Here is a 26,398-nt window from a genome sequence, read left to right as displayed (position 1 = left end):
TCTCATCTCTTTCAGAATTTCCCAAAGTTTATTGTGATCCACACAGTCAAAGGCTTTGGCATAGTCAATAAAGCAGAAATGGGTGTTTTTCTGGAACTCTCTTGCTTTTTCCATGATCCAGCGGATGCCGGCAATTTGATCTCTGGTTCCTCTGCCTTTTCTAAAACTAGCTTGAACATCTGGAAGTTCACAGTTCACGTATTGCTGAACCCTGGCTTGGAGAATTTTGAGCATTACTTTACTAGCGTGTGAGATGAGTGTGATTGTGTGGTAGTTTGAGCATTCTTTGGCATTGCCTTTCTTTGGGATTGGAATGAAAACTGACCTTTTCCAGTCCTGTGGCCACTGCTGAGTTTTCCAAATTTGCTGGCATATTGAGTGCAGCACTTTTACAGCATCATCTTCCAGGATTTTAAATAGCTGAACTGGAATGCCATCACCTCCACTAGCTCTTCTAAATACTTCACATTCTGAATAACATCCAGTGTTCTTTATGTGAATAAATAAGAGAAACTGACAGATAAAAAGCAAGTAAAACAACATACTGTGCTTCCCTGGTGGCTCAGTGGGTCTCAGAAGAGTCGGACATGATTTAGTGACTAAATAGCAGCAAAAAACAACATAGAAGTCACTATATCACTCTTCATGTCTTTATTAAATTTTTAGCAGAGATGTACTATTTACTTTTCAGGTGCAATATGGTTCTGCAATATTGTATCATTCTTGAGAGAAAAAGTTCAAGAGAAATCTATTGTTTCTTTTACATTTTTCAATTGTTAAATATCAATTTTATAAATTCTTTAATTATTAAATATTCCTCACAATATATTTTAATTTTTATGTGTATAGTTCAAATATAGTTCATATTTAACTTGCTGGCTCTGAATTCACTGGCATACAATTGAGCGAGGGGATTATAGCAAATAGAGCCAGATTAAGCTCTTATTTTCTTTTTAATAGAATTTTGGGACAATTTAATTGTTTCATCCAATTCCATTTCTTATAGCAGACACACAAAACAGCCTGCATTTTTGATTGGTTGTTTAATAGTCTGTCGTTTATTCTTTTAAACATTTCTTCAATCTGTTCCTTAATCAACATCATCAGTGATTTCAACAAATCAGTCCTTATAATTGTACTTTCTTTCACACACCCCCATAAATGGCAATGCTGTCTGCTATTTTACTCCACTTTAAATCTTTCTCTGTAATAATTTTTCAGTAATTAATACAAAATTCAGTGCTTCCACCTCACATGCTGATGAAGAGTCTTCCATGCCACTCTCAGCCCCCAAGAGGAGACATAAAATGTTTTGCCTCCCAGAAAACTCTACCCTCAATTCTTGCCTCTCTTTCTCTTGAACTCAAAATTTTTGCTCCTCATTTGGCTACCCTCTCATTTTCCTGTCTGTTCAGGCTTCTGACACCTTCCTCTTCCTCACCTCCTTCCTCTGTGACTCCCCTCATTTTGTAGGACATAGCACTACATTTACTCTGATCCTTTCCTAGATGTCCCTGCTTATCTGATTTGGTTGATATGAACATTTTCCATATTCTCATAACATTTTGAATATACTACCACTACAATATTTTGTTTAACTTATCTAGTATGAGTTTATTAGAAAATATGTTCCTGAAATCAGGGAATATAATCTTAATTTTCTGTATATCACTAGTATCACAATTCTTTAGCACATTGTATGATCCATACAAGTTTGACAAGGAATGAATGAATTATTACTTTATTATATCTACTTTATCAGGATTCAAATAAATTTAGGTTTTTATTCACTATCTTTATTTTTGTTCTGGTGGTTGACAAGGTGGTCCTCATATAAGTATATGACAAAATTGAAAAGATAAATTCTTATTAACTACACTGATGGGATCTAATTCTTATTAATTACAATAAAATATCTAATATATTTGTGTTCTAAGCTACTTTTTAGTAACCCCTAATGTTGTCTATTAAATTTTTTCACACAAATATTTTGCTCAAGTTAGATCACAAAATTTTCTGGTGAAAAATATACTTTCATACACACATACTGAGATGTATTTGGCTCAAAATCAAAATCGAAAAAGATTGCTCAATAAAGAAGTGGGGTAACAGAACGGAGTACTCTTGAATATAAAAATCACTGGAATAAAAGTCAATGCTTCCTGACTTGAGTCCAATGGTGTCTTTATGCCCATCACACGACTTCCTTGAATCCTCTTCCTCTTCTGGTAAAATTAGAGAACATTCCACCTTGAGTATACCATGTATCTAGTTACTAGGAAAGTCATACAAGATTAGTGGCTTTACTCCAAATGCTAACATATGCTCTATTCTGAGTTTAAAATTGCAAGTAACTGTCTGACATGCTATGAAAATATTCAATGTGCATCTACCATATGATAAGGTTATACCATTCCTCTGTCTTACCCGAGACAAAAAAAAAAAAAATTGTCTTCAAAGATCCTTGTACAAATAATATTATAGTATCTTTATTTATAATAGTCCCAAACTAGAAACAGCCAGGGTGTCGTTCAATAGCATTTTTATAATAGATGAATCAGCAATAATTGCAACAACATGGAAAAACCTCAAAAACATTATGTCATGAGACAGAAGCTAGATGTCATACAGTATATGCTCTATGATTACATACAAATGAAAACAGAAAAAAAATGAATTATTGATCATTTCAGATTAACTGACATTTTCTGAGAGAGGTGATCAAGTGGGACAGGGCAGGAGGAAACTTCATGGGGTGATAGAAAAGTAACACACTTCGACCCTGGTAAATGATCCACCTGTACAGTTAAAACATGTACATTTCATCACACATAAATAATACTTTATTAAAATACTTTAGTTCATGAATAGAAAAAAGAAAATTATCACTGCAACTGAAGCTTCATTGTTGTTATTCAATTTCGTTCCCATCCATAGCTCCTCAGAGGTAACAGGATTTTTAAATTTGTATGTAGGCCTCCAGGCATTATATTATGCCTGTGCTATACATGCATACAGTTCTTCCAATACATAACAGACATTTAGTTTAAAAGGGATTTTTCTGCATAATAAAGTAATATTTTGACACTAAAAATAGAGATTAATATATTAAATATGATTTGAGTTTCCATAAGAGACATTACTTTGCCAACAAAGGTCTGTCTAGTCAAGGCTATGGTTTTTCCTGTGATCATGTATGGATGTGAGAGTTGGACTACAAAGAAAGCTGAGCACCGAAGAATTGATGCTTTTGAACTGTGGTGTTGGAGAAGACTCTTGAGAGTCCCTTGGACTGCAAGGAGATCCAACCAGTCCATTCTGAAGGAGATCAGCCCTGGGATTTCTTTGGAAGGACTGATGCTAACGCTGAAACTCCAGTACTTTGGCCACCTCATGCAAAGAGTTGACTCATTGGAAAAGACTCTGATGCTGGGAGGGATTGGGGGCAGGAGGAGAAGGGGACGACAGAGGATGAGATGGCTGGATAGCATCACTGACTCGATGGACGTGAGTCTGAGTGAACTCCAGGAGTTGGTGATGGACAGGGAGGCCTGGCGTGCTGCGATTCATGGGGTCGAAAAGAGTCGGACACGACTGAGCGACTGAACTGAACTGAAGATTTCATTCATAGGTTTCTCAAAGCATATCAAAAATACATTGAATTAAAATTCTTTTTAGAAATAAAGATTAGATACATTTCTCATGTCATTCCTCATAGCTCACATTGCTAGTGTTGTTTTTTTCTGCCAGAGACCACTTTGTTTTAGACAGAAATTACTGAAATTTTCCATGTTATTTCCAATGAGCCAGTATTCACTAATCAACTAGTAACATTTATAAGATAACATATCTTAAATTATCTTTATTTCTTATTAACCTGCATTCAAGTTCTGTTTCCATCCTCAGGGTTGTTGACCTTTTTGATTACTTATGACCTAACTCTCTGTTCCTTCAACTTTGCACAAACTCCCTCTATACATTATCTTCTTTCTGGACTACCTGGTTCTTATATTTAAGGACATTTCTGTCTATAAGTGTCTTAATGAACTACTGATATAATCATTGCAATGTATTGAACATATGACAACACATATATGCCCACTGAAATAATATAGGACTTTCAGTATTTTAGAATTTCCTTTCTTTCTTTCTGTTTATTTATATCCTACAAAACTCATCTACTCCAGGTCTTTTATTTCTAAGTGTGGTAAGAGCTTCCTTTTCTTTATGTTCTCATTTTAGCTGTACATCAGTTCAGTTCAGTCACTCAGTCGTGTCCGACTCTTTGAGACCCCATGGACTGCAGCATGCCAGGCCTCCCTGTCCATCATCAACTCCCGGAGTTTACCCAAACTCATGTCCATTGAGTCGGTGATGCCATCCAATCATCTCATCCTCTGTCGTCCCCTTCTCCTCCTGCCCTCAATCTTTCCCGGCATCAGGTTCTTTTCAAATGAGTCAGCTCCTCACATCAGGTGGCCAAAGTATTGGAGTTTCAGCTTCAACACCAGTCCTTCCAATGAACACCCAGGACTGAACTCCTTTACGATGGATTGGTTGGATCTCCTTGCAGTCCAAGGGACTCTCAAGAGTCTTCTCCAACACCACAGTTCAAAAGCATCAATTCTTCAGTGCTCAGCTTTCTTTGTAGTCCAACTCTCACATCCATACATGACTAGTGGAAAAACCATAGCCATGACTAGACAGACCTTTGTTGACAAAGTAATGTAATCAGTAGCAATAGAAAATACTGAAATCATGATAGTAAGATCTTTGTTGTCTGTTCTTTAATCATTCTTCAATGATTAAAGAAATCAATCCCACTAGATAATTTTGTATTGTTGTATACTGTTTATATTTCAACCTAAACTTCTACTTGGAACTTCAAAGTTAACATTTATAAAACTAAGCTTCTAAAAGTATGCTGCTGCTAAGTCACATCAGTCGTGTCCAACTCTGTGTGACCCCATAGACAGAAGCCCACCAGGCTCCTGTCCCGGGGATTCTCCAGGCAAGAGTACTGGAGTGGGTTGCCATTTTCTTCTCCAGTGCATGAAAGTGAAAAGTGAAAATGAAGTTGCTCAGTCGTGTCTGACTCTTCGCAACCCCATGAACTGTAGCCTACCAGGCTCCTCATCGTAACTCCAATATAAAGGAAAATTTTAAAAATAAAAAAAATAAATTAATTAAGAAAAAAAAAACCACTAAGCTCCTAATGGTTTTCCCACAAACCAGATCCTCCCTCAACATCTGCCATACCAGTAAGTAGTAACTACATTATTCTAGATGATCAAGCCAAAAATCTGGAGTAATTATTGACCTTTTCCTTTCTCTCACACCTCACCTTTAATCTATTAAATTCTACATTCTCTAAGTTTCAAAGTATATCTAGAATGCTACCATTTCTCACTATTCCATCTGCTGACATAATCACATGCCTATATTATTACAGTAGGCTCCAAAGTGATCATATTTCTTCTCTTGCCCCTTCAGTCTACTTTTAGTAGATAATCCCAAATTGTCTTCTACTTGACAGCATCTTCCAATCAGTGTAACAGTTTTCTTAAAATCCTTTCAATATTGAAGAACCTTGCCTTATGGGTCCCATTTTCCCCTCTGACTTTGTTTCAACTAAATTTACTATTTTTCAGCCATGTTGCTTTATCCAATATTTTTCAAATTTGCCAAGCTGACTCATAAATCAGGGCCTTTGCAGATGTGTTCTTCCTGAACTATCTACAGTAAAATGTTTACTTCCTTCAAGTTTTTGCTGTTTTGCTTATGGAGACATTCCTTGGTCACACTATCTAAGAGTGACCACCTCATCCCTATTAATACTTCCTATACTCTTTCTCCAATTTTCCCCTTACCATGCATGATGATAAAACCAATGATGTGTTATTTGTCATGGAATCATCTCTCTCAGCCAGTTGAAATATAAGCTCCTTGAAAGCAGAGATTTTTCATTTGTTTATGGCTTTCTCCTAGATGCTTAGAAAATTCCTGGCGTGTACTCAAGAATTACTCATGAAATAAAGAAAACAATCTTAACTACATTTCCAACTTCAGTATCTGTTCAACTATTTCATTTGTCACATTTATTAAAAAGTTCAAGTATGTTGAAGATTTGGGAGACCTTTTCACAGATAGTTCAAATCTCAACCAAATATTTAGGAACAGATTGTCATTTACAAGGTAGATAATGTGATAGAAAGGCATTTCCAGAATGATCATGGACATTTCATGGTGCCCTGGAAAGATTGTGGAATATGACAAGTCGAGAAATGAGGGCAGAAAAAATTCCTGAAAAGATTTTGAATGACCTTGAATTCTACGTTAAATATCTTGAACATTACCCTGGACAGTATACAAAACCTCAGAAATATTTTGATTCAGGAAAAATGATTGTTACATTGAATTTAGAAAGAAAATATTTTTGAGGAAGTTAATGGAAAATGCATTTTGGAGAGAACAGATGAGAGGTTACAAGATGTATTAGAAAGCTGTTGATAATTATCTAAGCAATAGAAGATAAACTGGCACGAAAAAATGTAGGTAGCATGTAGTTACCAATTCACTTTATATAAATTATTTCTAATTATTTTAATATTGGTTTTCCTGGTGGCCCACCTGGTAAAGAATCTGCCTGCAATGCAGGAGACCTGGATTTGATCCCTGGGTTGGGAAGAAACCCTGAAGGGAAAGGCTACCCATTCCAGTATTCTAGCCTGGAGAATTCATGGACTGTATAGTCCATGGAGTCACAAAGAGTCAGACATGACTGAACGACTTTAACTTAAGACTTAAGACAATATTATAAATTGGATTAAATATAGATAGTATTATTTGACAGATTCTGAAACTAATGAGAAAAGTTAAAAAAGTAAATACTTATAAAATTTACTGCTAGCTAGTAGGAGAGCTGAGTTTCCCAGTGTATTACACAGACTTGCATATGGCTAATCCTATTTTTAGAGTTGGCAAATGATAAGCAGTGAATAGGAAGAATGTATTTTTCACTTATTAATGAAATTTTAATTAACATTTCCAAAATACAATTTTAGATGCTTATTTAAAGTGGTCGTGACTAGAAGAGGTTCTGTGGTACGTCTAGGCAAAAAATAAACAAAAAAAGCCTTATGCTGAGCCTCATAGCTAGTATTAAAATGTGGAAGAGCTGAGCTACACAAACATGAAATATAGATAATCATGACATATTATAAATCCCACATTACCTGATATCATGTTCTAAATCAAACTGAGTAGAAGCATTCTGAGGAATATGGGGTACAAAAATTCGATAGAAAAGCAATTCTAATCGTCATGACTTCTTAGAATTCAAATTCTGTTCAGGTATTTCAAACCACAGAATTACCATATTATGGAGGAACAAGGTATAAATAGTGTTGTGCCAATCCATCAGAGATATTCCATTGCCCGGACTACTTGTCTTCCTTTTAGGAAACGAGGTAATATTTTCATTTATCTTTTTGTTATTCTATGTACCTTGTAATATTGTAAAACCTAATAGCATTGTTCCAAAAAGTATTTTTTAAAGAACTAATGTCAGTGTACCTTAAGATTCTTTGAGAAATTGTTTGATAGCTAACATAGCTAATGATTTATCTCCTTTTCAGTGCTTCTTAAAAAAATTAACATACAGATGCTAGAAATTGTTATACTGCTCTATCTTATGATGAAATGCCACAATCTTATTTTAAGGATGAGCTAATCATCATGAGGTTTTTGAAAATCCAGGGTGCTGCACATTAGATGTATGACCTCCTGGATCACTTTCCTCATCTGTTAATCAGACACGTGTACCTAACAAAGTTGTTCCCCAGACTAGAGAAAGAATTTACAACATACCTAGCACAATGTCTGACAATAGCAGATGCTTCATAACTACCACTATTTCTATGGTTCTCATTTATCAACATGATATAAGCATTTCTTTAACTCTTAGTTAATATTTGTCCATGTTCCAGTTTCTTTCATCCATGGAAAATAAAATATCTTAAGTAAAATTGAGGTAAGTGGCTATATATAATGAACTTATTTCAAAAATTTAAATTATAAAATTTAATATATTTATCATCTTATTTTAAAACATTGTCATTATGAAATGCTTATAAAGTGAATGTCATGTGCATTATCCTGTAAGAGGAAACAAGAATATCTGGGATTCTTTAGTAGGAATGATAAATTAATAACAAAAGCAGGCAATGCTAATCTTAAGACAGAGAATAATTCCCATGCATACACATTCTCTAAATTTGCACAGGCAAAGATCACCAGCAAATTTAACAATTTTGAGTCAAATAAAATCTTGCTGTTTAAAAATAATTGATTTCAAATTTGTAGATCTACAGAGTAAAATACTATTATATGTCAAAAAGTCATTAGAATAACTTTATTTCACTTTTCAGTTCTTTGTTTGTGCACTGGAAAAGTTGCATTGATACGTAGTCAGCAAACCTTGGGGACTTATATGTGGTCATAGTATTAGAGATTGAGCTGGAGGGGATCTTAGAAATCAAATCTTCTTAGTTAAAAATCTCGTTTGGTGGTTATTCTGTCAGGTTCAGTGATGTTCAGTGACTTGCTCAAGGTTCAGAAGCCTGTCCCAGGCTGAGCTGGGATCAGCAGGCTTCTGAGCTGGGATCAGCAGGCTTCTTGTCCCCACCACAGTGTTCTTTTCACCTGCCAATTCTTCCCCTTATGAGGGAGGCAGGCTCCAGGTTTTGGCTCACCTGAAATCTGATTTTAAAAAGATTTCTGTTGTTTTTTGCATTTCTGATATGATTCTCCATAAGATTTAAGAAGAATTGTAAAAAAAATATATGGCATTTTGGTATAAACATCATTATTTTTCATCACTGTATCTTTATGTCTGGAATAGTACCTGACATAGCAAGTAGTCATTGAATAAGTGGATAAATTAATAAATAATTTAGCTATTTATACACAGGGTCAATTATGCCACTAATTTGGTATGCCCAAATGAGCCTCCACAATTTAGAAATTAAGATTTTACATTTCCTTCTCCAGGTTTTACATTTTGTTGTGTTAATTTCTTCTTGTAAAGAACTCATCGTATTCAAATCCATGTGTTTCTCAATGAATCTACTTTTATCAGTCTTCATTGCCCTTTTCTAATTATCTGAAGATAATTTAATACATAATTAATGAGGAAATGTGTGATTATAAGGAGAGTAAAACTGTTATTAATTAGCTTCTTGTCTATCTCACAGGACAAAGTAAACATGAAGTTCTTCATCTTTACCTGCCTTTTGGCTGTTGCCCTTGCAAAGAATGTAAGTATAATAAGATACAGATGAGAATATATTATGTAAATATAAGAATATTAAATTGTTTATAAGGATAATGTCAGGGGTAGACAGCAGGGAATAGAGAGGGAGTGTATAAACTTTGAAACCTATAATCAAAGACGGCCTTGGCCCTGCCTTATGTAAGTTATGAAGATGGACAAAAATACCACTTCTAAAGTGTTCTCCTCCTACGATTGGAAAGAGTTTTAGTTCAAAGTTAAAAAACGTACACTTTCTTCCGTAAACATTTGAATTTATTGGGGAAATATTTTCACTCCAAGAATCACTTCTTAAAAGTAAGAAACATGGAACCATAACAAGGACTTCTTTTAAAGTTCAGGAGAGTCACAGAGAAAATGTAGATTCCCAAACCGTCTCAAGCATATGTCAGAATTTCATCATTCTTGACTGCAGAAGCTCAGCAACAAGGATCCTTTGCAAATGATGTGTTGAATAGTGCTAACTTTAGGAGTTGGGCTTCCCAGGTGGCTCAGTGGTAAAGAACCCACCTGCAATGCAGGAGACTCCAGCTCCATCCCTGAGTCAGGAAGATCCCATGGAGAAGGAAATGGCAACCCACTCCAGTATTCTTGCCTGGAGAATTCCTTGAACAGAAGAGCTTGGCAGGCTACAGGCCGTGAGTTGCAAAGAGTCAAACACAACTGAGAGACTAAACAGCAACACTTTGAAAATGACTTGCCAGATAACCTAATGCAAAGTCAACCCTTCATTTCTCAAAGCAACATCTTCTAGTGAGAATGTTACAGAAATATTCATATCATACAATGATAAAGAAGGACTAGATGCTTCACATGAAGTGCTTTGAAGATACAGGCTTGTAATCTGTTAGCTCCCTCAGGAGCAACTGGGCTTCTTCCCTTACCCTGCAGTGTGTGCTGCCAACACCTCTCCCATGCCCAGTTCTCACTCAGTTCAGATTGGGCTTTTCTTGTGGCTCAGTTGCTAAAGAATCCGCCTGCAGTGCTGGAGACCTGGGTTCGATACCAAGGTTGGGAAGATCCCCTTGAGAAGGGAAAGACTAACCACTCCAGTATTCTGACCCGGAGAATTCCATGGACTACACAGTCCAGAGGGTCGCAGAGTCAGATGCTTTCATTCACTTTCACTTTTCAGATGTACGGTATCGTCAGGGTGACCAGAGTTCTTTGCTTCCTTTCCATTTCCACACCTCACACATCAATCTTGAAAACTTTGTTAGTCTCTAAAGCCAAGCCAAGAGCTTAGCTACAGTAAGAATTCCTGTTAGATGAATATAAGATAAAATAAGCTTCAGTGGTCAGTTTTACACCAAGTTTCATTGTTTCTTATTTATAATCTCCTAGTCTTAATTACTCTTCTCTGTAAATCAGTAATTGTCCTCAGTCTTTCCCTTAAGAGTAACTAAATCTAGCAATTAACAAAAACTAAATAAAACAAAATATCATGGTATTATAAACATTTTAAGATTCTGTAGCTCATGTGCACATAAATTATATTTTAAACTGTAATAGGGTAAACTAAGAACCCAACACTTCCTAAAAGCAAGAACTACATTAAGCTATAAAAAGGATTTGTTTGACATACAAAATGATTTGCTGGTAATATTATAGGATATAATGTTATAATAATAATGAAAAAATTCAACTAAACATCATACATTTCCAGAAACAAATTCCTAAAAGTCTCTTGCCATCAAAACAAACAGGAATAATGATAAAAACAAAACAAAATAGTGAGATACCTTGGCATTTTAAATCTACCATAAAACTGAGAACTGTATTTGCTTTTGTTTGTAGACGATGGAACATGTCTCCTCCAGTGAGGTAAGATACTTTAGTATCAACAGAAAATCTTTTAGGTTAGTAAAAACAGAATATGACCTAAACTATTGTCTTTAAAATAATTTTTCTCCAGTGAGTCTAGAACTGTAGAATTAGAGAAAACTGGAAGTGCGACCATAACGAAAAGGTATATAGAGAGGAATAAAGACCAAAAATCTTCACATTCAAGTCACCAAGATTAGATTAGTGCATTTTTTTCTGAAGATGTCTCAGTATTAATGAGGTATGTTCACAAGTCATGATGAATATTTTGGGAGTACAGTGACAGGGATCCATTCTATGTTTCTGCAAAAAGGACTAAAGCTCTTCTGGAGCCATATTCCATGCTACTTCCTAAATGACTTCCCAGCTATGGGTACATAATAGGTTCCCACCGTTACCTCCAGTGTCACCTAAGCAGTTTCTTGTTTTCCTGTGATGTGTTTAATCTCTCTTCAAGAGACAGAAAAAAATGTGATAATAATAATATGAAAAAAACACTGAAAATTGTACAGAGGAAATAGAAAACCTATTTTTTCTTCCCTGTGGATGATACTTAGTAAAGTTTTTGATTCAGATATTCATAACCCAAAGCACAACGCAAAATGAGTTAGGTATATGAAATATAATAGTTATGTAGAGGGTGTGAAACATCAGTTAATTTTGTTCAGTAATTCAGGAAAAGACTAATATGTTATCTACTCCATAGATAATGGTTGTAGATCGATATATTATTAAGCTAATATGAATTCAATTTAGGTAAATGAGTAATGTTGTCTTTCTTTTTCTAAGGAATCTATCATCTCCCAGGAAGTAAGTACCAAATTCTTAAGTCAAATATAATATATTTTAACTTTCTTTATTTAATCAAAGTTATAAAATAAATTTATTTATTTTGTAGACATATAAGCAGGAAAAGAATATGGCCATTAATCCCAGCAAGGTAAAGTTTGATTACTTTAGACTATTAATCTTTCACTGATGAGACAGCTTTTCTATCAAACATCGATCTCTTTCTCATTCAGTCAAAAAGAGAATTATGATTGTGATTGTGAAAATGGTGATGTTTTCATTGTTTTGTTTAAATGCTATATACTAATGAAAGGAATTCTGGGAAAAGATTTGAGAGCCATTTTTGAGCCACAATGTTAAAGCAGAATATCTTTGAAAGAATTTCTTGTTAAAGATTCATCATCTTTACTTTTCTTCCTTAATTCTGTACTCTTTTGTTCACAAAATCATATTTTCTTTGCTATAACTGTATGCTCAAGATGTATGTATTACACTACATTTCAATAAATGTTATATCCTTTTGGCTTTGTTTTCTTTTAGGAGAACCTTTGCTCCACATTCTGCAAGGTATACAGATTTCACATCTGTAGCATAACGTGAAGTAAAATATTATAGTATTTGAACTACACTGAAATTAACCTCTATTTGGAAAATATATTTCAAATCAATCAAACTTGAAAACCAAGATTATCTTTAAACAATGAGACCAAAATTAGTCTTCTCAATTCTATGACTAAATTAAATGAAGAAAATATATCTTTGCATGAATCAACTAACACATTTGATTCCCAGAATCTATGAAGAATGAAGAACTTATCTTTTAGTGTTTTTCAGTATCAAACTTATTTTATTCTTTTTTAAAATTCTTTTTCTGTTGCAATATTTTCTTAAAACTGACTCAATCAATTTATTATAGAAACAATACATATTTGCTTCCTAAAGCATGTCAGTTGGCCTAGTGATGTATTTTTCCTAATACACAATAAGAAATGACTATTAAAATGAGAAAGAAAAACCTATCCATGCCCTGCCTAAAGGTATCTTGTATATTCATTCATTCACTTGATAAATCTTTTATTCAACAAGAACTATGTCCCCAACATTATCTCAGTCTGTAGGAATACAATAATAATTATGAGACTCGCTGCGGATACAACAATAAGCACAGTAAACAAAAATAAATACCACTGTCATCAAATAGGAAATTCTTTTATAACTTATACAAAACTCATACAATGAAAGCGAATCCAGTCTAATGCATCTCTTACTGAGAGAGAAATTTTTCCTTTTATATTCAGGAGAAATTAGTATAGCAATGCTGTGGGGAAATACATCTAATTATTTTTCTTCTCTCTTTAAGGAAGTTGTAAGGAACGCAAATGAAGAGGTGAGAAATTTTTATACATTTGAACATTTTTTGTTCATATTACCAATATGTAATATTCTAAAATTAGTAATGGCATATGGGAACATGTTTAAATTTCCTTTTTTAGTAAACTGAAAAATGATTTATAAGTTGCTTCAAAATGACAGTTTTTCCCTGTCCACTTGAGTAATGTCCACCTAAATCACTGTGTATTCTCTTGAGCCACTTACATTTAAATATATGATCATTTTTATCTCTTCCACTTATTTGCTAAAGGTGATTAAAAACAAGCAGCCAAGAAGCCTGGTTGCATTGCTTTTATTTTAATCCTTTTAACTTATCATACTAATGATCATGTTTGTAATAAGAGACATATCCTGAGTAAATATTAACATGCAAAGAATAATGTTTGCATTTCTTCTGGTAACCAGATTTATATTGTATATATTATTTTTTTCAAGGAATATTCTATCGGCTCATCTAGTGAGGTAAGAGACCTTTTCTTTTAACATCAAATAGCAAGTTCATCCAAAATAGATTTTCAGCAGTGTGTAATAATTTGTTGTTAACATCGCAAATAGGGTGAGCAATGGAGAAATCATTTACCCAAACTTAATGTCATACTGGGGAGACTGGGAAGTGACTATCTACACCCTGGTGTACATAGGTGTTCTTTCACAGAGATATCAAATATCTGACGCCAGAGGAAAGAAGTAAAGACATGCTCTGGTATTGATAGAAATAGCCAAGCAATGAGTACAATGAGGAAAGCTGTCTGGGAAAGGGAGAACCATAGCCTTGGCTCAGAGCCTTGAGGCACAGCCTGAAGACTTCCTACTTAACATCTAGGAAGCCTGCTTTAGTGTTTTTCTAGGCCACGGGTCTGTCTGGAATGGAGAGCCAATGGCCTCCTATAGATACCAATGTGTCATCTAGAAAGGGTATGCTGGATTCAGTTTGCCACATCTCACTAGGCCGACTTTGTAACCTTGTTTGTCACCTGTCTACACTGCTTAAGCATTTGATATTGAATGAATAATGTAGAGTTGATGAAAACTTTAAAATTAAACATGTTTTCAGTCACATGTTATTTCTTTGAAACTGAGGACTCTGAATTTTCAATTTATTGAATCTCTAATAAACACTGTAACTCCAATATTTTGGCCACCTCATGCGAAGACTTGACTCATTGGGAAAGACCCTGCTGCTGGGAGGGACTAGGGGCTGGAGGAGAAGGGGACGACAGAGGATGAGATGGCTGGATGGCATCACCGATTCTATGGACATGAGTTTGGGTAAACTCCGGGAGTTGGTGATGGACAGGGAGGCCTGGTGTGCTGCGATTCATGGGGTCGCAAAGAGTCGGACCCGACTGAGCTACTAAACTGAACTGAACTGAATAAATACTGTAATTTCTCAGTAGTAGTAGCTTGGATTCTAAATATACTTAATGAATTGCCCTTTCTACTCTAGTACAATGCTAAGACTAAATCATGAAAGTTAAGTTAATCCTCCTTTTCTTCCCCTGAAGGAATCTGCTGAAGTTGCCACAGAGGTAACTAATTTTCATTCAAATAAAATGAAATTCATATCGCCCAGATTTGTTTTCTTTTTGTATATTTTTATAACAAGTGTTTTGTTTTCTTAACAGGAAGTTAAGATTACTGTGGACGATAAGCACTACCAGAAAGCACTGGTAAAGTTCTCATACAAATTATAACTTCAAGTAAACAGTCATCGTACCACTGCTTCTTCTCAAATGTTCACATAACTATTCCATCCCAGTTACAGAAAATTTTATGTTACTAAACAACCCTTGTTAGGTAAATTTGCCATGTTGTATAAATTATCTAATTAAATAAAGTTCTAAGAAACTTGGTTCTTCTATAATCTACTTTTGACACATAGAGAAGATTCAATACTGGAATAAATATTGATAATTTTCTTTCTCTCTAGAATGAAATCAATCAGTTTTATCAGAAGTTCCCCCAGTATCTCCAGTATCTGTATCAAGGTCCAATTGTTTTGAACCCATGGGATCAGGTTAAGAGAAATGCTGTTCCCATTACTCCCACTCTGGTGAGTGCTGCTTTTTTATATGTTGTTTCTTGTTTATTTGTTTTTCTTTTTGTTTTTGGTGAGGGATGAGTTCAGGATAAAGATTTGTAAAATGTCTAAAGATAAAATGTCCCAAAGAGACAAGTTTTAACTTAGAAAGTAGAACAACTGTAAAAATCTTATAGTCCAGAAATTAAATCACAAACAAAAAATAGCTCAAGTAAAGTAACAAATAACAATAGCAACCAAAGTGACAAATAAGTAATTTAATTTAAATTGAACATACCTGTCTTAAGAGTATGCTTCTATATCATTTTGCTTGGCTTCTCAAACAATTCTCTAAGAGGAGATAGTAATCATTAATTTCATGTAACAAAAAGATTGCTTTGTTAAGAAAATATAAAGAAATGAAGTAATTTACCTAGGTTCCAGGTTCTCTCTACCACTTTCTTTCATAAAACAGTCTGTTTTAAGGAATGTTTTCTCATATGAGGAATAAATAATGAAAGTTTTCATGGTCCTTTTTTTTTTTTTTTTTGGTTATAGAACAGAGAGCAGCTCTCCACCAGTGAGGTAAGGCATTTACCTCCAAAGGCAATAATCTGATAACTAGTAAGATATTATTGACTTATTATACACTGTACTAGACAGTCTTTGATGTAGTTGCTTAAGCAATAAATCTGGATTTACATAAAAATTGAAAAAATCTTTCCGATTGAAAAACTGGAACTTTAGATCCCTAAGAAAAATCTGGGGAAGGCAGAACAAAAATGTACACATTGAAGGATACAAAGATTGGATCTGTGCTAGTATACTTTGTCAAAATGCTATTACTACTTCTCTTTTTATAACTCACCATTAATATTGCTATCACACCATGAGACCTGGTATAGATCTTAAATTTTAGAAACAGAGTGGGAGAAATCCAATGTATTATTCTGAAATAAGAACTCAAATTAATTCACATCCATATAAATTGCTGTTATCCAAGTGTCTTCCTGCACATCACACATAATTAAACACATTTTCACATCACACAAGAAATTGCCTAGTTTTATTCCTACTTCATAACGAATAAAATATTTGAGAAAAGAGAAATAGAAATTTCATGCTGCTAAGTCACTTCAGTCATGTCCGACTCTGTGCGACCCCACAGACGGCAGCCCACCAGGCTCCCTGGTCCCTGGGATTCTCCAGGCAAGAACACTGGAGTGGGTTGCCATTTCCTTCTCCAATGCATGAAAGTGAAAAGTGAAAGTGAAGTCGCTCAGTCGTGTCCGACTCCTAGCGACCCCATGGACTGTAGCCCACCAGGCCCCTCCGTCCATGGGATTTTCCAGGCAAGAGCACTGGAGTGGGGTGCCATCGCCTTCTCCGAAATTTCATAAGTAAGACTAAAATGTATCATTTCAATTTTTTCTTAAGGTATCTGCCAACTCCTCTCAGGAAGCAAGTCAAAACCACTTACATTAAATACAGTTAAGAAATTACTTTTTATGTTGTTAGTTATAAAATATTATTTATTTGCATAAATATAATCAGGAGACAATGTGGTTATGCATACCAGTCAGATAAAATGTATTTATGTATTTATTGATTCATTGATGAGATATGTCATTCATCATTCACTTAAGAAATATGCATTTAGCCAGCATTATGCCCTTTACATTATGTTAGATTCTTGGGATACAACAGTGATTTACAAAGCAATAAAAATAAATTGAATTATTCTTTATAAAAGAGGAGTATTTCTAAATATAGTCAAAAGGAAATTATGTATAGACAATACAGTGGGAATTAAATGTCTAATTCTTTTATTTTTTAAGGAAAATTCAAAGAAGACCGTTGACATGGTAAGATATTATTTCTATAGAAGCTATTTTAATTAATATTTTCAAAATCTAATATCAATAATTAGGCTTATCTGAAACATTCTGCTTTTAATAAAATAGAGTTATATTTGTAAGTTATTTAAAAATATTATATTTCTCCAGCACTTAACTCTGTTCCTCTCAATTGTCTTGAATTCTTTCAATTAAGGCCTTCCATGTGAACAAGACTTTTCTATATCACAAAAGTTTTATATTATTTCCACTGCTTCTTTCTTTTTTTAATCAAATTTTTACTATTTTTGAACTAGATATTTTACTTCAATTCTTTTTTACCTATTATACTATTATTCTTTTTGTAAAATGAGAAAGAACTAAAACTCCACAAATGTTAAAATTATACTGCTAAAAATTCAATTGTCTTGGTCCCCAAATTTTGACTATTTTTTTATTTCTCCCAGAATCTTCTAATAGTTCATCCAGTGAGAAAATATATACTTTTAAAATAAACAACCAACTAGCTTATTGCACTTTTCTGCTGTTAATTATTTTAAGCACATTAGGTATTTGCTAATACTTAATTTTTTAACAGAGCCACATCAAAATAGCCAATAAAATAAAGAAAAACACATGTAAGAAAAATACACAGATTCAGAGTCATTTTAGAGATCTGAAAGGAAGTACATCCAAAGGGTTGAGTAGCTGTTCTAGCCATGCTTTTAACAATGTTCAGCTGGACCCTGATTCATTAATAACAGGCATTTTTCAAATAAGCCAATGCCAAATAAACATCCTGTCAACTGCCTTCACCATAGTTCTACCCTGAATCTCTCTGGTTGTTTAGGGGGTTGAATACTGGATTGGGTTATGAGTTGTGTAAATCACAGTTACAAGAACACTTGCTGTGTTAGAATGAGTCTAGTGGAAAAACGCAATGGGAAGACATCCCAGGAGAGGATGAAACATGGATTGTGGCCCACAGTCTTATGGCCTGAGGCACAGTCCAACATCAACCTCATTGAGAGCTTTAGGAGCATGCCTTACCTTTTCTTTCAATTTGGGAGTCCATACTCATTAAAAAGGGCTTCCCAGATGGCGCTAGCGCTAAAGAACCAGCCTGCCAATGCAGGAGACAAGAAACACAGATTTGATTACTGGGTTGAGAAGATTGACTGAAGAAGGGTATGGCAACCCATTCCAGTATTCTTGCCTGGAGTATCCCATGGACAGAGGAGTCTGGCAGGCTATAGTCCATAGAGTTGCAAAGAGTCACATAGGACTGAAGTGACTTAGCACGCAGGGAGGCACAGCCATTAAAAAAACAATGGTCTTCCCAGAAAGGATATGCAAGCTCTGCTACATACCTCAAGAGCCTGCTTTGTTTTAGTTTTCCCTCCTTCTCTCCCTCTCTCCTCTACTCCCTTGCTTTGCATCTGCTATACTCGATGAGAATTTGACATTATATGAAAAATATACGTAAATGGAAACTCAAAACATACTTTCAGTCAATTGTCATATGGACACAGAGAATGCTCTGATAATGCATATTCAAACTCATTAAATTCATAATAAATTTCTATAAAATAGCACTTTGTTACTTGATAGCAGTGATTTAGCCTTGAATTGTTAAAAATAATTAGCTCTAGTTCTCTACTGTAATGATGCAGACAAAATTACTGGTGGGCTATTCAAGTAAAGCTGATTTTCATTTTTTTTTTCCATAAGGAATCAACAGAAGTATTCACTAAGGTAAGTAATTTCTCTTCAAACAAAATTAATTACATGCTATCCTATAATATTTGCTTTTGTATTTATTGCAGTTTATTTTTATTATTAACAGAAAACTAAACTGACTGAAGAAGAAAAGAATCGCCTAAATTTTCTGGTAAGTTTTTATACAAACATTTGAGCACACTCAGACTCAGCTTGGATACCACTGAACCACAATCCTCTCAACAACAACAAAGCAAAACAAAAAAACTCACATTTTTTTAAACAAATTCTAATTTCTATAAGTCTTCCTTATACTTTATGAAAACTATTGCAAAAACATTCTCCCATTGTAGCAACTGTACTATTGCCACGTATCCACCCAACCCGTCATTCTAAAAACTCACTGACTTTTCATTTTGTAAAAATAGGAAATTATCCCGAAGACAGGTACCACTGTGTTTAATCTCTATAATAATCTATAGTTGTACCCATATAAATGGTTCAAAATAGAACACAGAGGAGAGGGATATTTAATTACAGAATGCTGCTGCTGCTGCTGCTGCTGCTAAGTCGCTTCAGTCGTGTCCGACTCTGTGCGATCCCATAGACGGCAGCCCACCAGGCTCCCCTGTCCCTGGGATTCTCCAGGCAAGAACACTGGAGTGGGTGGCCATTTCCTTCTCCAATGCATGAAAGTGAAAAGTGAAAGTGAAGTCGCTCAGTCGTGTCCGACTCTAGTGATCCCATCTACTGCAGCCTACCAGGCTCCTCCGTCCATGGGATTTTCTAGGCAAAAGTACTGGAGTGGGGTGCCATTGCCTTCTCTGAATTACAGAATAGGTGACAGGCAATATATTATCATTTACTTCTATAAAATAAATGACACTCAGAGATTAACAATTGGCTCAGTGTTGCAGATTCTACTGAGTTAAATCACACATTCTATATGACTCTAAGGACCAAGGTATTTCCACGAGGTATGGAAAAGAAGCTGCAATCTAAGACACTGTTAAGAAATTATCCCCTTGCCTTCTTACACAAATATTTTTTTTCTTTTTTTCCCACTTAAGCATTTTGGCACTAGAGATTGAAATAACCAAAGAATATTTTTAAACCTACCATTTATTTTATAAAAGTAAACATAATTTTATATGAATAAACTTTACTTTGCTTAAGTCTGTTTGGTATCATTTAGAATTTATCCAAGTAAAACTTTATTTGGTTAGGTCCAGGTGTTCTGACACATGGGATAATGGAATAATTATAATTTTCCTAGAAAAAAATCAGCCAGCGTTACCAGAAATTCGCCTTGCCCCAGTATCTCAAGACTGTTTATCAGCATCAGAAAGCTATGAAGCCATGGATTCAACCTAAGACAAAGGTTATTCCCTATGTGGTGAGTTCTCCCTTTTATTTTTAATTTTAAAACTGAGTTGTCTTTTGTAATAAAAATAAGATAGGGAAATGAAATATGGAAATAAAATTCTAAGTTCTAAAGTAAAAGCTAAAACAAAATTAAATGAATGTTCTAGGCTGGAAATTGAATTATAAATCATATAGGATGAATAGAGCTACAATAAGCAGAGAGAATTAACATGATACATTGTGCTTGCACTGGATTTAAATTTCATAAGTATTTGCTTATTTCAGTTGATTCTAGAGCATTTCCTGAAGGTGGGTCAGCATAGAAAATATTACTTCCATTTCACAAAAGTATCTGAAATTCCAAAAAGTAGCCCGACCAAACTCTAATTAACATTTCTCCTTTGTTTCATTTTTTAAAAAATGTGACTGAGGAAATGTATTTTAACATAAGGAATAAGGGAGAGAGCAGGAAATTGAACCTAGAGAACCAAGAATTTAATATAAAAATATAAGATTGGAATCCAGAAGACCGGACATAAATGAACTTTTGATTTGGGGCAAGTCGCTTCATTTATATGGATTTTTAAATATGATTTACTTCATTGGATATACATATAGCATTTAAAGATATCTTCCCCATGATTAGAGAAAATAAGAATTTAGTATCTGTAGTTTGAATATAATGTGCCAAAATTTTTTCTAAATATTTCCACAGAGTTGTAAATATTCTTTTTGTTTGTTATTATAAGCAGTTAGCTAAAACATGTTATTTCTTTCTCTTTTAAAGAGGTACCTTTAAGATTCTGGAATTAACTGCTTCTACCTGGTTATGGTAAGTAGCTTTAGTCTTATAATTTAAACAATAATTGGGATTTTTGTGTGAAGGATGACTAATATTAAGTAATATACATGCATGTTAAATTGCTTCAGTCATGCCTGACTCTGTGTGATCCTATCGACTATAGCCCACCAGGCTCCTCTTCCATGGTATTCTCCAGGCAAGAATACTAGAGTGGGTTGCCATGCCCTCTTCCAAGGAATCTTCCTGATCCAGGGATCGAACCCATGTCTCTTACATCTCCTGCATTGGCAGGCAGGTTCTTAACAGTAATGCCGTATGGGAAGTATATAGCTTCAACTTTAAGTCATACTTGGTTTATGAAATATTTTAAATTTTGCTTATACCTCCTGGATTCACAAATGTAAGTGATCTGTATATTTGCATGCATTTTATAAATATTTTGAAAATAAATTATAGAGAAGGTTCTCTATAGCTGATGATAAATTCAGTCAGAAGCAAGAGTTCTGGGTGGAAATTGTCACAAGCATAATGGTCACAGGGATGTTAACCTGTCACCTTAGAGCTCAGACCCAGAATTTCAGTTTGGTGAAAGATATGCACTACAGTTTTCGTACACGAGTTAGCTTAAAACAAGCATTATTTTCTCTGGAAAAAATCATTATTTTTTTAAACACATAAAACCTACTTCTCCTAGTGATTCTCTTTGACATTTTAAACATTGCCTGAAAACCATGATGAACAGTCATGGAAACAAGTATACATCAATGTTGCTTTTTTGTGTAGTCACTTTTTCCTTGATATTGTCCTTGCAGTATATAAGTCATCTCCAATCTCAGCATTCTGTCTCACTCAAGATTTCTTGTTCTTTGTATGTGTTCTGCAATGGGACAAAGTAGGTTTCAGAAAAACCAGTAGTAACAGTGGTAGTAATTTATTGGCCTTGCAATGCTTGTCACAATCCTAAGCCCTTTGCCTATATTAAATTTCATGTTCACAAAAACCTACATCAGATCAGATCAGTCGCTCAGTCGTGTCCAACTCTTTGTGAGCCCATGAATCGCAGCACGCCAGGCCTCCCTGTCCATCACCAACTCCCGGAGTTCACCAAGACTCACGTCCATCAAGTTAGTGATGCCATCCAGCCATCTCATCCTCTGGCGTCCCTTTCTCCTTCTGCCCCCAATCCCTCCCAGCATCAGAGTCTTTTCCAATGAGTCAACTCTTCACATGAGGTGGCCAAAGTACTGGAGTTTCAGCTTTAGCATCATTCCTTCCAAAGAAATCCCAGGGCTGATCTCTTTCAGAATGGACTGGTTGGATCTCCTTGCAGTCCAAGGGACTCTCAAGAGTCTTCTCCAACACCACAGTTCAAAAGCATCAAATCTTCGGTGCTCAGCCTTCTTCACAGTCCAACTCTCACATCCATACATGACCACAGGAAAAACCATAGCCTTGACTAGATGGACCTTTGCTGGCAAAGTAATGTCTCTGCTTTTGAATATGCTATCTAGGTTGGTCATAACTTTCCTTCCAAGGAGTAAGTGTCTTTTAATTTCATGGCTGCAGTCACCATCTGCAGTGATTTTGGAACCCAGAAAAATAAAGTCTGACACTATTTCCACTGTTTGCTCATCTATTTCCCATGAAGTGGTGGGACCGGATGCCATGATCTTCGTTTTCTGAATGTTGGGCTTTAAGCCAACTTCTTCACTCTCCACTTTCACTTTCATCAAGAGGCTTTTGAGTTCCTCTTCACTTTCTGTCATAAGGGTGGTGTCATCTGCATATCTGAGGTTCTTGATATTTCTCCAGGAAATCTTGATTCCAGTTTGTGTCTCTTCCAGTCCAGCGTTTCTCATGATGTACTCTGCGTAGAAGTTAAATAAACAGAGTGACAATATACAGCCTTGACGAACTCCTTTTCCTATTTGGAACCAGTCTGTTGTTCCATGTCCAGTTCTAACTGTTGCTTCCTGATCTGCATACAAATTTCTTAAGAGGCAGATCAGGTGGTCTGGTATTCCCATATCTTGAAGAATTTTCCACAGTTTATTGTGATCCACACAGTCAAAGGCTTTGGCATATTCAATAAAGCAGAAATAGATGTTTTTCTGGAACTCTCTTGCTTTTTCTATGATCCAGCGGATCTTGGCAATTTGAACTCTGGTTCCTCTGCCTTTTCTAAAACCAGCTTGAACATCAGGACATTCACGGTTCACATATTGCTAAAGCCTGGCTTGGAGAATTTTGAGCATTACTTTACTAGCATGTGAGATGAGTGCAATTGTGCGGTAGTTTGAGCATTCTTTGGCATTGCCTTTCTTTGGGATTGGAATGAAAACTGACCTTTTCCAGTCTTGTGGCCACTGCTGAGTTGTCCAAATTTGCTGGCATATTGAGTGTAGCACTTTCACAGCATCATCTTTCAGGATTTGGAATAGCTCAACTGGAATTCCATCACCTCCACTACCTTTGTTTGTAGTGATGCTTCCTAAGGCCCACTTGACTTCACATTCCAGGATGTCTGGCTCTAGGTCAGTGATCACACCATCGTGATTATCTGGGTCGTGAAGATTTTTTTTGTACAGTTCTTCTGTGTATTCTTGCCATCTCTTCTTAATATCTTCTGCTTCTGTTAGGTCCATACCATTTCTGTCCTTTATCGAGCTCATCTTTGCATGAAATGTTCCTTTGCTATCTCTGATTTTCTTACAGATATCTCTAGTCTTTCCCATTCTGTTGTTTTCCTCTATTTCTTTGCATTGATCACTGAAGAAATATTAAATTTCTTGTTCACAAAAACCTACATAGCCAATATTATTAGCCACGTTGAGATAAGGAAACTGCTGCTGCTGCTGCTAAGTTGCTTCCGTCGTGTCCAACTCTGTGTAACCCCAGAGACGGCAGCCCACCAGGCTCCCCCATCCCTGGGATTTTCCAGGCAAGAACACTGGAGTGGGTTGCCATTTCCTTCTCCAATGCATGAAAGGAAAAATGAAAGTGAAGTCACTCAGTCATGTCCAACTCTTCGCAACCCCATGGACTGCAGCCCTACCAGGCTCCTCCGTCCATGGGATTTTCCAGGCTAGAGTACTGGAGTGGGTGCCATTGCCTTCTCCTAAGGAAACTGAGCCCCATGGAAATTAAATAACTTGTTCATGATCATCATGTAAAAGTGGAAAAGCCAAGACTCCAACACAGATTTCCAGTTCTAGGATTCAAACACTCCACTATTAATGTCAAGCTACAAACAAAGTCCAACTAGGGGATTTTTTTAGAACACTTTTTTGGCTTTAGGTTATGTTGTCACAAACTTGATTTGCTTTGTCATATCATTTTTTCCCTCCATATGATGAAAAGGATCAGACTACTTCGCAAAATAATTTTCTGTGAAAAAAAAGAATAACCATTATGAATATGAGCTGAATATTCAGTTGTGTTTAATAAATAGCCTTTTTCACTTTGCTATCATTATTTATATACTTATTCTGCATTTAAAAACAATGATTATGTGTTCCATAATGTGAGAGACATGAAGGAGACAAGAATAAGGTACCAAACTTATCCTCATTAAGCTCTATTCTAGACAAAGTCACAGAAATGCAGTACAAGGTACCAGATGCTAAGTTAGAGACATCAGAAATATGTGGTAGTACAAAAAGATCCAGTGATGCACCAAACATAAGTCCTAAAGTAAGTCCTTTCAGATAATTAGAAATAGGCTAAGCAAAGCAATGGCAAAGGGAAAAAAAAAGGTATCAAACTGATAGAAAAATGACAAAAGAAACAGAGAAACCAAAACTGCAAGTCAGTTTTAAAGAATTTAATAATTTTAGCAATTTCTTAACGTATCAGCCCATTGTCATTTTGCATAATGATTTTGTTTTATTAAAATCTAGATTTCAATTAGGCTAAAGGGTTTTAGGTGCAGGAAGCAATAACATTTTATGTTTAATAAATTATTTAGAAAATAAGAATAATTAAATGTTCCTTCAAAGTTGCTGAAGTGTAAATATTTACCACTTTATAAATAAATATAAATATTAATACTACTTTTATTTGTTGGGTTAAAGAAACTGGCTATCAGTTTTCACTCAAACATTAAATTATTTCACAAACAGTTATTAAAATCCTACCATGTGCTAAGTTATCATATTGAACACTAGGAAATATTAATAATAGTTACAAATAATAGCATTTTGGATACATATGTATGCGTGGCTGAATCCCTTTGCTGTTCACTTGAAACTACCACAACATTGTTAATCAAATATATCCCAATACAAAATAAATTTTAAAGTTTGAAAAAAAATAATAACATTCTGCTAAACTAGTATGGATGAGTATGTGTGGGTTCTGTATATAGACATACATTATTTCTTGAATATAGATCAATAGGTAATGTAGTATTCTGTTTTCCTTTTCAGGTTGGACTGGAAAATCTATCTTCTACAGTTTCATATCTACCACTTTACTTCATACAACCAGCATGTTTGGAGTGGCACATCAATAAGACAAATCGCAGAGTATTTCCTGAATTATTTATACTCTCCCTGTTAGTTTATATTGAATATACTGGGTTTATATGGTGGTTTCATACAAACTTAGCTGATGATTATTTAAAATCCTTTCCCTACTCTTTCTGAGTTATAGAAATATTTTTCTTTCCCTCTGAAAATAAAATTTCAAGTGCATTCTTTGGTGTGTAATCATCATTTCCATCGTTCATACTGGCCCATGAGGCTGTGGATTATAATATTGTTTATTGTTTAGTTGCTAAGTCATGTTCAACTCTTTGAGACCCCATGACCCACCAGGCTCCTCTGTCCATGGGATTTCCCAGGCAAGAATACCGGAGTGGGTAACCATTTCCTTCTCCAGGGGATCTTTCTGACCCAGGGATTAAACCCTGGTCTCCTGAATTGCAGGTAAATTCTTTTCTGCTGAGCCACCGGGGAAGGCTTCATGGATTATAATATAAAGAGTCTTATAATATAAAAAAGTCCTAGCAGTAACTCTGAACCACCTTGACTACCATCAAAAGAACCATACACTTTCTGAGTAATTCAATTTTATTTCTCATAAATATTACTTATTATATTCTCCAACCACAGCTAGGTTTACAGTATTATTAAATCATCAGTCTACCTCTTTTTTTTTTTTTTTTTTTTTTAACTTTGTGCTCATCATCTGCCACAGTATTAACCCCAAACGTTCACCAGCGGCTTCAGTCCTCCTGTCTCTGGTCACCTTGTCACACTAAAGTAGGGAGTCAGGCATTGGAAACATAAACCTTCCAAAGCCCCCTATTAATGGTATTA

At 35.1% G+C, this 26,398-nt stretch overlaps 1 protein-coding gene and 1 long non-coding RNA gene across 3 annotated transcripts; one reads left to right on the top strand and one right to left on the bottom strand.

Moving 5' to 3' along the window:
* Positions 1-7,424: 7,424 nt before the first annotated feature.
* LOC147370527 (alpha-S2-casein) lies at positions 7,425-25,770 on the top strand. Its single transcript, XM_086405499.1, has 18 exons — positions 7,425-7,469; positions 9,255-9,317; positions 11,129-11,155; positions 11,945-11,965; positions 12,054-12,095; positions 12,485-12,511; positions 13,305-13,331; positions 13,772-13,798; positions 14,842-14,865; positions 14,962-15,006; positions 15,267-15,389; positions 15,915-15,941; positions 17,195-17,221; positions 18,923-18,946; positions 19,038-19,082; positions 20,187-20,306; positions 21,063-21,107; positions 25,505-25,770. Exons 2-17 carry the CDS (start codon positions 9,267-9,269, stop codon positions 21,072-21,074), a joined length of 669 nt encoding a protein of 222 aa, XP_086261625.1. The 5' UTR covers positions 7,425-7,469; positions 9,255-9,266; the 3' UTR covers positions 21,075-21,107; positions 25,505-25,770.
* LOC147370528 (uncharacterized) lies at positions 9,565-19,587 on the bottom strand. Of its 2 annotated transcripts, none has more exons than XR_015165344.1 (3): positions 19,449-19,587; positions 15,655-15,707; positions 9,565-10,592 (listed from the first exon to the last, which is right to left on the bottom strand). It is a non-coding gene; the product is annotated as an uncharacterized LOC147370528 (long non-coding RNA). The 2 variants fall into 2 exon arrangements; XR_015165343.1 differs by lacking the exon at positions 19,449-19,587 and adding an exon at positions 18,242-18,378.
* Positions 25,771-26,398: the final 628 nt, after the last annotated feature.

This window comes from Bos grunniens, chromosome 6 (assembly GCF_055505025.1).
Source record: "Bos grunniens cultivar Pamir isolate PY7600 chromosome 6, Bosgru_T2T1.0, whole genome shotgun sequence".
Taxonomy (NCBI): Eukaryota; Metazoa; Chordata; class Mammalia; order Artiodactyla; family Bovidae; genus Bos; species Bos grunniens.
Note: the sequence above shows the minus strand (reverse complement) of the source record. Positions and strands in the feature narration are given on the sequence as shown.

What these genes read in the sequence shown, in the direction of transcription:
- LOC147370527 (XM_086405499.1), top strand. Translation starts at nt 9,267, where the DNA reads ATGAAGTTCTTCATCTTTACCTGCCTTTTGGCTGTTGCCCTTGCAAAG. An exon ending in TAAGGAACGCAAATGAAGAG is followed by an intron (nt 13,332 to 13,771) that starts GTGAGAAATTTT and finishes ATTTTTTTCAAG; the next exon opens with GAATATTCTATCGGCTCATC. An exon ending in CTGCTGAAGTTGCCACAGAG is followed by an intron (nt 14,866 to 14,961) that starts GTAACTAATTTT and finishes TTTTCTTAACAG; the next exon opens with GAAGTTAAGATTACTGTGGA.